Source organism: Microcaecilia unicolor, chromosome 10, assembly GCF_901765095.1.
Source record: "Microcaecilia unicolor chromosome 10, aMicUni1.1, whole genome shotgun sequence".
Classification (NCBI taxonomy): domain Eukaryota; kingdom Metazoa; phylum Chordata; class Amphibia; order Gymnophiona; family Siphonopidae; genus Microcaecilia; species Microcaecilia unicolor.
Window position 1 is genome coordinate 140,959,500 of NC_044040.1, and position 14,196 is coordinate 140,973,695.

Consider the following 14,196-nt stretch of genomic DNA (forward strand, 5'->3'; position numbering starts at 1 on the left):
AAAATATAATAATATCAACACTAAATGTATATCAATAGAACTGCATCGGACAAATAGGTGGAGATATACAACACTAAAATAACTAAATGACTATACATACTAAATATCACCTACCTAATAGGGGTAAAAAGCAAAGTGAACCCCTAAAAGTAGTCCTACAACCACCTAAAAATACAAAATAAAATAAATAAATAAAATCTCACAATGCTTGGCCTCAATTGCCGTCTTTTAAGCACATTCAATGATCTAAAAATATTGAAATTAATATTCACTTTGTTAAAAAGTGAGAATCAGTGGGTTTCCATGTTCTAATAGATAGCAACTCAAATCAATAGAAATTGATACAAAGTACCTAAAAACATCATACTGTTCTATGACAATCACATGTATCCTGATGATGATATCATTCAAAAGAACTCCACAGTGGCCATGAAAAAAACAAGGGATATGGATAGGTATAAAATGGGCTTCTTAGCATTTAGCGTGCGCTAAGCTTTACTACTTTAGTATCAGGCCCCTTAGTAACTAAGTGCTGGATTGCCTGTGAGTTGTAATCAGTTTTTTGTTTTTTTCATGGCCACTGTGGAGTTCTTTTGATTTGATCTGTTTTTATTTTATATGATGTGATAGTGTTTTTAGATATGTTTTATTATCAAATATACAATGGTGAAGTTTATGTTTTACTCATTATGTATTTTTATTTTGTAGTTTTTTTACCCCTGACGCAGCCTGAGGGCGAAACGTGGCCACGTCGGGTAACTTGTAATAAACCACTTCTTCTGTTACCCTCCTGTTCTATTTTTTTGTCTTTTTTGATCTGCTTTTTTTCTTTTGATTTGCCATTTCTGTGGCAGATCTTTGCCTTTTTTTTGTTTCCACAGTTGCGTGCCAATGTAAGAAAAGCAGGATGCATGAACTAGTTTGTATTTTAAACCTTTACAACTAGGGAAGTGGAGTCCCAAGAATGTATGTGCTGATTTTTTAGCATTCTTGGGAGGTAAATCAATAAGGTCTAACATGTATGTTGGAGCATTTCCATGAATGATTTTATTTATTTATTTATTTATTTATTTTATATCATTTATACCCCACATTTTCCCACCACTGGCAGGCTCAATGTGGCTTACAACATTTAGGAAACATACAGTAAAGTACAATAAAGTGAAAGGGATATGGATAGGTATAAAATGGGCTTCTTAGCATTTAGCGTGCGCTAAGCTTTACTACTTTAGTATCAGGCCCCTTAGTAACTAAGTATAATGACTTAGATATGTGAATCAAAATCTAAGTTGTATCGCCTTCAGAATGCCTCAAATCCTACCTCCTTTTCAGATAGATAATTTTGAATGTATATTTACTTATATTTCTAAAATTATCCATTCAACCCCAGGAATTCTTTTTAGAAAACACTTATATATTTTGAATATTGACCTCATGGAGGGGCATTTTTGATATGACGTCTAAGTCCAATTTGGATGTTTTGTGGAAAACATCCAAAAATCGAGTGGTTTTCGAACCAGAAAAATGTCTTCCTTTTTTTTTTTTCGAAAATCACCAATTTTTTTTAGATGTTTTTGTTCTCGCTGTGTCTTTCTTTAGGTTTCATTTTTGAAAGAAAAAAAAACATCCTAGGGAAAAATGCACAAAAACAGGCCATTGGAATGTCTGGGGACCAGCATTTTTAGTAGACTGTCCAAACAGACATTCTAGTAGAGCAGTGGGGCAGCCTACGGGGCACTGCAGAGCACTTCACATAAAAGGCCCCAGGTACAACTTTCACCATAACCCCTTAATATTGTATTGTAAGCCCTCCAGGAACAGAAAAAAAATCCAACTGTACCTCACTGTGCACCACTACAAAAGCCCTCAAGCCTGCAGGTGTCACCTATATCTGAAAAATACACAAAATCAAGCCTTTGGAATGTAGGAGGAGCCAGCATTCTTAGTAGACTGGCCACACAGACATCCCAACAGAGCTGTGGGGCACCCTAGGGGACACTGCAATGGACTTCACCTAAAAGGTCCCAGGTACACATCTCACTGTTGCCCCCTTATATTATATGGTGAGCCCTCCAAAACCTACCAAAAGCTTACTGTACCCAACTGTACACCACTACAATAGCTCTTATGCCTGCAAGTGTCACCTATATGTAGTTACAGCACCAATTTAGTGGTTTTTGGAAGGGTCACACTTTCCACCACAAGTGTACCAGTTAGAGTGGGATATGGGCCTGAGTCCCCTTCTCTACAGTCCACTGCACTGACCACTAGCCTACTCCTGAAATCAGTGTACTGCTCCAATAGGAATAGCCATCATATCTGAAGCTGTCATAGAGCCTAATATGTACTGTCACTTTCATATCTTTAGGTGGTAGGAGGGGGGTCGGTGACCAGTGAGGGATTAAAGGGGGGTCATGCTTTAATCTCTCCAGTGGTCATCTGATCATTTAGGGCATCTTTGTTTGTAACTGCTCTAGACAAAACTGTCTCAATTTTTGCCCCAGACGTTTTGGTGATAGGGAGAATAAATGGCATGGACGGGCAGACTGGACAGGTCATATGGTCTTTATCTACCTTCATTTTTTTCTGTTTTCTGTTTCTATGGTTTTGTTCCAATATGGCAGAACAATGTCTAACTTTTGAGAACGCCCAAGTCCCACCCAAAATATGCCTCCATTATGCCCCTTTGAAATTTGGACGAACTCTGAAGAAAAATGTCTCAGATCAGAGTTTCGAAAATTGCAACTTAGATTTTTTGCAAAAACGTCCTTCTGCTGCTTTATTAGTGTGTAGACATGGGGGAGGGGTAATATTATAAAGGTTATTCCATGTGTAAAAGCTTTCTTCAATGTGGAACAGGTATTTTATAACATGGCTCCATGATATACACCCATATAAGTACACTCACAACAAGATTACATGTAGTTCTATGCACGCTGAGTGTAGACATTCCCAGGGGTGTAGTTTGGATGAAGTAGGAATGAACTTGTGATGTATCCATATGTTTTATATAAGATATGCAAGCACATGCACACATTTACTCCTGCTTCACCTGGGGGCAGTAGCATAGCCAGAAATTTTCAACAGGAGGTGTGTCTGCATTTCCTTCCCTTCTCCCTCCTGCCACCTCTCTCCCTCCCCCCCCCCCCCCCCCCCCCCCCCCCCCCCCCCCCCACCGTACCATAAAATCACTTCCACTCTTCACTCGGGCAGCACCAGCGGCAACAGCACTCATAGGCTGCCTGAGGCCTGCACCGGGGCTTTCTCTCTAAACCATCCGGCTTCTCAGAAAACAGGAAGCTGGTTCAGAAGGGGTGGGATGGTTCAGAGAGAAAGCTCTGTGCAGGCCACGGTCAGCCTATGAATGCCGCCAATGGCACTGCCGGGATAAAGACTGGAATGATTTTAAGGCACAGAAGGAGGGAGGGAATTGCAGATTTTTGCCAGGCCAGGCCAGGAAGGGAAGAGATTGATGCGGTGGGAGGGAGAAGGGTGGTACTGACGGGGTGCATACACAACACATGCACCTTGATTGGATATACCACTGCCTGGGAGTGTGGTTGGGCTGGGACTTGAGCAGATGCAGAGTTGTGAGCCACATGTGTAATTTATAAAATATGTGAGAACATATATAGGATACGGGTACACAGTTATATCTGCTTCAGAGCAGGGACATTTGCATGCTAGTCAAGCTAGAGCTGGGTACCTGTTTAATAAAGGCACACAAGCACCAGGGTTGCCTTTATAAAATAGACACTGAATAGGCACCTTTTTAGGACTTCACATAGGCATCCAGCTCTAAAATCAGACCCGTTGCTGTCTACTTTTATGTAATATGAGCCTGATTTTGTAACTGGATGCCTAAGATGACAAAAGTTGCCTATTTAAAGCATATTACATTTTATAAGATGATACAGGGGCCCATGTGTCTTTATTAAACAGACATCTAGACCCATAGGTGCCAACATTTCAAAATGATTGGGAATGCCAAACACAATCTGGTCAATATTCAGCCAATGGTGGTCAGTATTTATTTAAAACTGACAACACCGGCTAAATTAGCCCCAGATATTCAATGCCAGGCCATGTGCATGCACCAGCATTGAATATCCAGGTCTGACTGGACTGCTGCTAGCCACTGAAACTTGTGCAGGTCCCAGACAATATTCAGTCAGGACTCGCATAAGATACTTAAATTAGTTGCAGCCATAGGCGCCGACTCCGTGGGTGCTGTGGGTGCTCGAGCACCCCCAATATTTTTACCCACCTAGGCATTGGCAGGGGCAGGGGGCGCCGACCACTGAAGAACACCGCCGCTGCTTACCACTCTGACGTCGAAGCATCTGCGCAGCGTCAGACAGTGAAAGCCCTGCCCGCTAGCCTTCCCTTCGCTTTGCTCATTCATTCCCTCTTAGTGTCCCGCCCTCACGGAAATGATGTCAGAAGAAGGCGGGACACTGAGAGGGAACGACGAGCAAAGCAAAGGGAAGGCTAGTGGGCAGCGCTTTCACTGACGCTGCGACGACGGAGGTAAATTTAAATAGAAGATTTAGAGAAGAGGGCGGGCAGGTGGACCTGGGAGTGGGAGGGCAGGGGAGAGAGAGAAGCATTGATCGATGGATGGTAGGGCAGGGCCCAGCAGTACCTTAAAAAAAAAAGAAAGAAAGAAAGGAAACTTTTTTCCCACTATTCTTAACCACAAAGGGAAGAAAGCTGTACCGTTTTCTACTGCCACTCCCTTTTCTCTCCGGCTGGGAAGAAAGTTTTGACCCACAGGACTAGAAACTGTTACTGCTTCCCCCTGGAATCTTAAGTGAAGATTTATGAGTTTGGTTTATAGCTTTTTGGCCGGCACGGTGAGGCAAGAAGAGCCACCCTTGGCCAGTCAGTGTGCATTTCAACTCATTTCTGAGCGCAGTGCTCACAGAAATATGTCACTTTGACCTCAAGTTGTCACATTCTAACAACCAGGGTGCCAAGCCCAGCAGTGGATTTTTTTTTCTGACTAATAAACTAGAGCTGCATAAGGTCTAAGCTAAACGCAGTTTCTTCTTGTCTTGCCAACGTGGGCCATAAAGTTATCAACTATGGTGATACATTACCATTTATTATAAATAAAGGCCCAGGCTGAATTGAACCTTACAAGTTAGAATGGCGAGACATGTAATGTTTGGGTTTTTTCAGTGCATAGAAATGACTGTGCTTATTTGTACTTCTGCTCAGTGGGTTCCCCTTGTATGTCTTTATGGATGTGTTTTATTCCTTAAATTTGCTCTGTCAAATATTGCAATAGGCAACGGCCCTTAACTGTAGACATTTTTTTTTCTGTTGGATAGAACTAATGTCATAAAGAAATTCTTCTGTCTTTCTGAAATCACTTTACCATCACATGCTTTCCATTGTTTGCCATTTAAAAAGCACATGGGCACGCCTAATTCGAGCAGAGATTTTATTTATTGTACAAATACAAGTCAAAGGCACATTATACTGTACATCGGAAAGTATAAATATACTGCAATGGGGAGCTGTGTGCGTTAAGTCCATCAGGGAGAGAGGAGAAATTGCTGGACATGGAGAGGAGGGCAGGGGAGAGAGAGGAGAGGAGAATTACTGGATATGGATGGATAGATGAATGGAGGGCAGGGGAGAGAGAGGAGAGGAGAATTGCTGGATATGGATGGATGGAGAGGGGCAGCAGGGGAGAGAGGAGAATTGGGACTGTCTTTCTTCTATATTTGTGCAGTGCTGTGTATGCCTTGTAGCGCTATAGAAATGCTAAATAGTAGTAGTAGTAGTAGTAATTACTGGATATGGATGGATAGATGGATGGAGGGCAGGGGAGTTGCTGGACATGGGTGGATGGAGGGCAGGGGAGAGGAGAGTTGCTGGGCAAAGGTGGATGGAGGGAAGCAGAGAGTTGCTGGACATGGAGGGGAGGGCAGTGGAGAGAGGAGGGTTGCTGGACATGGGCGGATGGAAGGGAGGGCAGGGAGAGAATTGTTGGACATGGATGGAGGGAAGGGAAGACAGGAAGGAGATGCACATGGATAGAGGGGAGAGAGAAGAAATGCTGGACATGGATGGAGGGGAGGGAAGAGAGAGGAAGGAGTTGAGGGAAAAGGAAGAGAGGAGAAAAACTGCACATGGATGGAGAAAATAGGCAGAAGCTGGATCCACTGGACAGTCAAGTCTGCGGAAGACCCAGCTTTTACTTATGGATATAGAGCAAGAAATGAAGAAGAAAGGAGGAAAGTAAAGAAAGAAATGGAAATAAAGCCCTGGAAACAGAGTTAAGAGGACAGATAGCAGCAGAATCAGATACTGGGTCAGCATGATCAGAAAAACAAAGTCACCAGACAACAAAGGTAGAAAAAAAAATCATTTTATTTTCATTTTAGTGTTTGGAATATGTCCACTTTGAGAATTTACATCTGATACATCTGCTGCCTTATTTTGCAATGTATAGCAATGTGTTTCTTTCTGTTTGTCTGGTATTGTGCTGCATGCAGGGTCTAACTTCTTAGGATTTCAGGTTAATTTTTGAAGAATTTGAAAAGGGGCTATCTCTGTTCTGCATGTGTGACTGCAAGGCCAAGTGTCTGAATAGGGATCTGTTTGTTAGATTCTGAGATTTTGCTAACACATTGTTTTTCAGAGTTGGCAAGACTGTCTGTTCTCATAATTTATGGTCTGTATACTAATTTGGTTTGTGTCAGAGTATAATGGAGCTGTAACAGCTTACAGAAATTATTTGTAATGAAAACAAAAAAAAACACAAGTTATTTTTCTTCTATACTGGTGTAATATTTTCAATAACGCCATGGCTGGTAAAAGGGGTGTGACTACTGTAGGAGCGGAGCCATAGTGATTCCACCCCTGGATGGGTAGGGGCACCGACTAATAGGCTGCAGGAGGGTGCCAGAAACCCTAGGACCAGCTCTGCACCTGCCGGAAGTTGGAAGTTCCCTTCCCAGCCAGCCTACCTGCCCGGTGCCCGCCCTCTTCTCCCTCAGTTCTCCGCCGGTCCGTCCTTGCCTTCCTGCGTGCCATCCAGAATTTTAAAACTCATCTTACCTAGGGGTCCTGGTGGCAGTAGTGAAAGGCGAGCAGGTTCGGCGCTTCAGCCTTCCCTTCTCTTTCAGCTCTGGTCCCGCTCTCATTTTCTGTTTCCGCAAGGGCGTGACCAGAGCTGAGAGAGAAGGGAAGGCTGAAGTGCCGAGCTTGCTCGCCTTTCATTGCTGCCGCCGGGATCCCGAGGTAAGATTAGTTTTAAAATTCTGGGTGGTATGCAGGAAGGCGAGGACGGACCGGCGGAGGACTGTTGTGGGAGAAGAGGTCAGGCTGGGGTTGGGACTAGCACTCGGAGGAGAGGGGAGCCTGGAACTCAGAGGAGGGGGGGCTGGAACTTGGAGGGGAGGAAGGGGGGACCGGGAAGGGTAGAGAGGGGACGGGGAAATGCTCCACCTGTTAAAAAAAAATTCAGCACCCCCAATCATTTTGAAAAGTTGGCTCCTATAGTTGCAGCTAAATATCGGCCAGGACTTGTATAAGTAGAGTCCACATATTTCGTACCCTGACCTCTCCAAGCACCATGTTCTGATCATTCCTTCCACCCCCCTGAGCCCTAGAAGACTTTCCCCACCCAGGCCTACTTAAAAGCCCTGGAGATCTAGTGGTCCTTGGGGCAGGAGCAACCTGACTTGCTCCTGTCACTCACAGTTCCTAGGTGAAAATGGCCGCCACAACCTCTAATTGCAGTGTTGCAGTACTGCTGCTCATACTGCAAGACTACTGCTAGAGACTGCAGCCCCCATCGCCCCCACTGAACCACCAGAGATACAGGTAGGTCCAGGGAGCTTATCTAGCCTGGTAGAGGGGTTGGGGGTTGGGGATGTTCAGGGGGAGCGACGTGTTTACTGGTATGGAATGGGGGAGGTGGAAGGAAAAGAGGTGAGCTGCTTAGGGGTGATTGAGGGGGAATTTTTTAAAAGTTATGTGGGTCCCGGCACTGACTCCTCCCCAGTACTGCTCCCTGTACCACCCCTGACCTGCCAATATTCAGCGGCGGTTCGGCAGCCCAGATGATTAAAGTGGGCCAGAGCCTCTCCTGCCTGCTTAAATCACTTTGGAAATCGGCCACAGTGTTATTAGCTCTATAGCTGGTATAAATTTCTGTACCTGTAATGTAAATGTGAGTTATGCTACATTGGCTAATATTTTATTTTAAAAAGTACGTGCTTACTTTGAAGCTTATAATAGGTGCCTCCTTATAAAATTATCTTCTTAAAAGGATCTATATTTCTTTATATTTAATCTTGACAGTTCCAATCTGAGTCCTGCTCCACAGGAATGTCCCGTTCAGGGACCTCACAGGAAGAGTTGCGGATTGTTGAAGGACAGGGACAGAACACAGATATTGGACCATCAGCAGATGAAGTCAACAACAACACCTGTGCAGGTTAGAAAGCAAGAACTATCTGTGACAGTAGTGGAAGAGGAAAGGGTGTTTCAAATTAAAAGGAAACGATGTGCCATATTATCTAATTCACCCCATGCAATCTCTACTAGTACAAATGTATGTCCATAAAAAAGAATTGTGTGGGCATCCCAGGAAACTTTCATCATAATAAATCCAGAAAGTAAATTTAATTTGAATTATTCGTTAGGAAACAAGAACCAAAACAGGGTTGCATTCACCAGAATGCAAATATAAAAATATAGGGCCTGATATTCAGCCCACTGGTGGTCAGTGATTTTTAAGCCACTGACAGCTATGGGCTGAATTAAGCCCAGATATCCAATGCAAGAGCCATGTATTAATTATCTGGGTAAGTGCGATCACCTAGAAATTAACCGGGCACCAGCTAATATTCAGACCAATGCCCAGTTAGCTCGGTGCATAAAGGTAGGACATCCTTTTTGCTGTCCTATTTTAATGCACTTACTTAACCAGTTAAGGGGCCCTTTTACTAAGCCTCAGCAAAAACTGGCTTGAGGCAGTGCAAATAAGTGTTTTGTGCATGCGCCGGGCCAGTTTTTATCATGTCCTTTTTATCATGCCCTTTTTTAAGGGGTCGGGAAAATGAATGTGCAGCAAAATAAAAACCAGCGCATGTCCATTTTCGGCTTGAGACCTTACTGCCACCCATTAACTTAGCGGTAAAGTCTCACGTGCTACCCAGGCAGTAGGCATGCAACGTGTGCACACTGCCATCTACCGCCGGATAAGTCCCACACGGTAGAAAATAGAAAATATTTTCTATTGCGTCTCTTCGGATTGTGCCAAATTCAGAATTACTGCCCAGAGCACATGGCAGCCAGGCAATAATGCTGGTCTGGTGCACACTGGATACGTGTAGGCCCTTATGAGCCTTTGTAAAAGGGCCCCCCAGTGTTGACTCCATCCAAGCTCTGCCCTTTGACTTCCCTAACTGGACAGTTTCATAGCAGTCACAGTGGCAATATTCAGCAGCACTACCCACTTAAGTGCGTACATACGCCCGGATAATCCCTTTTGAATATCGAACCCACAATTTACTTTAGAAATTGAAATAAAACTGTACCAACTAAATCCCAGGGGAGTCCTTATTGCATGAAGGGAGTAATTTTATAATTGACCTGAGTGTGTATAATAGTGTTTTACACTCTTAGAAGCCCTTTTACTAAGTTGTGTTACGTGCTAACGAGCACCTAACATAGCTTACAATGGCTTATTGTGGAACTCACTCAGGCGAGCTGTGATAAGTACCATTTTAGTGCACACTAATCCATGCAATAAACATTTTTTTTTCAAGTTTTTTTTGTGAGAGGACGTTCCTCACCCTAAGAACATAAGAATAGCAAAACTGGGTCAGACCAATAGTCCAACTAGCCTAGTATCCTGTTTCCAACAGTGGCCAATTCAGGTCACAAGTATCTGGCAGAAACACAAATAGTAGCAACATTTCCCAGCCCATTAAAACAAGCCCTTTTTTGTAGACACAGTAAAAACTGGCCCAGTGTGCACCAAAAAGACATGCCCACACTACCTCAGGCCACCTTTTACCGCGGCTTTGTAAAAGGACCCCTCTATGAATAGTTTGGGACCATTCTACTTATTCACTTTCTGATATCTTCTACAGCAAGCCCTGAAGACCTTCTGGGACTCTTTTACAAAGGTACAGGAGGGCTAATGTGCAGGTAGCACACGCCAAATCGGCACTACTGCCGGGGTAGTGCATGCGCCCAGCGGTAATTCCAAGTTTGTCGTGTGTCAAATCCCACAGTAGAAAATATGTTTCTATTTTCTTCTGCAGGGGGCATTCCCAGTGGTAATCAGCAGTGCGGTCATGTTGGTGCTCGCTCCATGTTTACTGTGCAAGTAGTGCGTGAGTCATTACCGCTAGTCAATGGCTGGTGGTAAAGGCTCATCCTTAAAAAGGCGCACACTAGTTTTAATTTTTGCGCTCGCCCATTTCTCAGCCCCTTAAAAATGGCGTCTTTCCTCAGCCACGGTAAAAAGTTGCCCAGCGCACTCCAAAAAGATGTGTCAACATTATTACAGGCCAATTTTTACTGCAGCTTTGTAAAAGGACCCCTCTATGAATAGTTTGGGACCATTCTTCTTCTTCACTTTCTGATATCTTCTACAGCAAGCCCTGAAGACCTTCTATTAGACAGTCCAGACAAGAGTGTCCTAGATGGATCAGTAGAGACGGCTCTGGAACACTTGAAACTTGGAAGCATTTTCACTTTTCGAGTGACTGTTCTTCAGGCCTCCAGTATCTCAGCGGAGTATGCTGACATCTTTTGTCAGTTCAAGTAAGTGAATTATTTTTTCCTTTGTTAATTAATAGATATGGCACAATATAGGCAACATTGTTATAACTTCTCCATATAGTCATTTCAATCAGTATATCTCAACCTCACTCTGGATTGAATGCTTCTAAAAGCCACGTGTCATATTCCTCTCTTGAGCAACTTAATGACATTTAAGTGCCTATACACTAAAGACTACATTCTGTACATGGTGCCTAAAAATATCAGCGCTGAAACAAACCGCTCGGTGCTATTCTATAAACTGTGCTTAAAGTTAGGTGCAGTTTATAGAATAGTGCTTACACCTGGGAACCACGACTACATTAGGCATGGCCATTTACACGCATTGCTGCGCGGCTTAGTAAATGGGGGGGGGGGGTTAGGTGTAGATCCCACCTTATTCTATAATTATGCACGTAACTGAAAGAAATATTCCTGATCCGCCCAGGACCCTCCCATTTCTGCACCCCTTTTTTCGACTCGCACATAAAATTTAGGTCCGTACATTTTAATCAATTCTTCCCAATTGTAGAGGAAATAAATACAAGACCTACTACGCATCCAGTTTCTCCTTTTTGGGCAGCCAGCTTTGGAATGCTCTACCCAGACCAATCCGATTAATTAACGACTACTTGCCCTTTAGAAAAATGCTGAAGGCTCATCTCTTTAAGCAAGCCTACCCTAATGCCCCAACCTAATCTTACCAACCTCCACTCCCAATTCTGTTCTGACTTAGATACTGACCTCCCATCCTTCTCTTCTCTTCTCCATCTCCCCTTAATTTTATCCCTCCTTACCCCTTTTCTCCCAATTCATACTATCCTATCCTGTCTACCCTCTCTTATCCTAATCATACATTATCAAGCTCAACTTATCATACACTTCCAAGCCCAACTTTGCAAAGTTTCACTACTGTTTTTGAAATTTCTATTATAAAACTTTGTATTTCAAAGTACTATGTAAGCCGCATTGAGCATGCATTGTGTGGGAAAGCGCGGGGTACAACTGTAATAAATAAATAAATAAATAAATTAGTGTCAATAATTGCTTGGTAAAAAAACAATTATTGGCACTAATATTCAGGGGCCCTTTGACAAAGGTGTGTAAGAGCCTACGTGCATCCAGTACGCACCAAATCTGCATTACTGCCCAACTACCACTTGCCCTGGGTGGTAATTCCAAATTTGGCACATGCCAAAAACATGCGGTAGAAAACATTCTCTACTCTCTACTGCATAGTGCTTACCCAGCGGTAAATGGCAGTGGGTGCACGCTGCATGCCTACTGCCCAGGTAGCACGTGAGAACTTACCAATGGGTGGAGGTAAGGTCTCAGGCCAAAAATGAACATGCGCTGGCTTTTATTTTGCCGCACGTCCATTTTAGTGTCCATTAAAAAAAGGCCTTTTTTCCAGGATGTGGAAAAAAACTGGCCCGGTGCATGCACAAAAGACGCTCTTGCACTGCTGCAGGCCACTTTTCGCCGTGGCTTAGTAAAAGGGCCCCTCGGAGAAGTGGGAACCCCACCTTTGTCTGGCCCATGCATTACCTACGTGTATACCCCTCTTGCAAATACCCACTATGCAAGATAGTTGCTTATTTACAGAATAGCACTTAGGCAATGGGTATGTGTGCACATACACATATATATGCATTTATGAGTGTATTGTGTGCCCAGATTTCAGAATTGCTCTTCACAGTTTAGCATGCAAGCTAAGATTGATAAGCATATGGTTCATGTTTATTTTCCTGAATGTAAAAATGATCTCTGTATTTCAACAAGTATGTTTAATAACTTGTAAAACAATTAAAACTTGAATTAAAAAAAAAGATTGATAAGCATATGCACAAATGCAACATGCATATAATGCCATTCCCCCGACACATTCAGGCTTATTTTCGAAAGTGATCGCCGGCGATCTTCCGACATAAATCGAGAGATAGCCGGCGATCTGGCGAAATCGGTATAATTGAAAGCGGCATTTTTGACACCATCGCCGCTTTCCGTTGCCGCACCAGCAAAAGTTCAAGGGGACGTGTCGGCGGCGAAGCGAAGGCGGAACATGGGCGGGCATGGGCGTGGCTACCAGATGGCCGGCTTTTGCAGATAATGGAAAAAAAAGCGGCGTTAATCAGTATTTCGCCGGGTTTACTTGGTCCTTTAATTTTCACGACCAAGCCTCAAAAAGGTGCCCCAGTTGACCAGATGACCACCGGAGGGAATGGGAGATGACCTCCCCATACTCCCCCAGTGGTCACCAACCCCCTCCCACACTAAAAAAAAATAAAATAAAAAACTTTATTGCCAGCCACTATGCCAACCTCAAATGTCATACCCAGCTCCCTGACAGCAGTATGCAAGTCCCTGGAGCAGTTTTAATGGGTGCAGTGCACTTCAGGCAGGCAGACCCAAGTCCATCCCCCCCTACCTGTTACACTTGTGGTGCTGTTGAGCCCTCCAAACCCCCCAAAACCCACTGTACCCACATGTAGGTGCCCCCCCCTTCACCCATAAGGGCTATGGTAATGGTGTAGAGTTGTGGGGAGTGGGTTTGGGGGGGATTTAGGGGGTTCAGCACCCAAGGTAAGGGAGCTATGCACCTGGGAGGTATTTGTGTATTTTTTTAAAAAGTTTAGAAGTGCTCCCTAGGGTGCCCGGTTGGTGTCCTGGCATGTCAGGGGGACCAGTACACTACAAATGCTGGCTCCTCCCATGACCAAATGCCTTGGATTTCGCCGGGTTTGAGATGGCTGGCATTTTTTTCCATTACTGCTGAAAAACAAAACCGGCGATCTCAAACCCGGCGAACTCTGGCATTTGGCCGGGCTAAACCGTATTATCGAAAAAAAGATGGCTGGCCATCTTTTTCAAAAATACGGTTCCGGCCAGCTGTTGCGCCGCCGCCAAAATAGATCGCCAGCGACATATTTCGCCGGTGACGTTCGATTATGCCCCTCATTGTTTCATTTTACTTAATAGTTTATAAACTGCCTTCCTGGCTTCCAATATAACATAAACCCCATTCAAAATGGTGTAGGAAACTAATTTTTTAAAAACCCAAGCAGCATTAAACTGACTCAATCCATAGTCATGGAGGCTAATTTCATTATAGGTTGCCTGTATGAAATTTCCAAGAAAGTACTAATGTCATGCTTATTATATAAAGCTAAAATCAGAAACTCAGAATAGGGTCAAAATACATTTTTACTGACTAGTGCCTATACCCAAAGTAGCACTTGAGGGCATTTTATAAATGTATATCATCAGAATCTTGTAGCCTTTCAAAACTTTCTCCTTCTCAGAGCTTTGCACTGTGGTAAAAAGTAGCCTGCGGTAGTGTAGGCGCACATTTTGGGCACACACCAGACCAGTTTTTACCGCATCTGCAAAAAAGGGCTT

At 43.8% G+C, this 14,196-nt stretch overlaps 1 protein-coding gene across 1 annotated transcript in view; it reads left to right on the top strand.

Annotated features, from left to right (window-relative positions):
• KIF1A (kinesin family member 1A) overlaps positions 1 to 14,196 on the top strand; it is a 483,588-nt gene that overhangs the window by 272,423 nt on the left and 196,969 nt on the right. Inside the window, 2 exon segments of the mRNA XM_030216849.1 lie at positions 8,323 to 8,458; positions 10,632 to 10,800. Of these exon segments, the coding sequence (XP_030072709.1) occupies positions 8,323 to 8,458; positions 10,632 to 10,800 (305 nt within the window).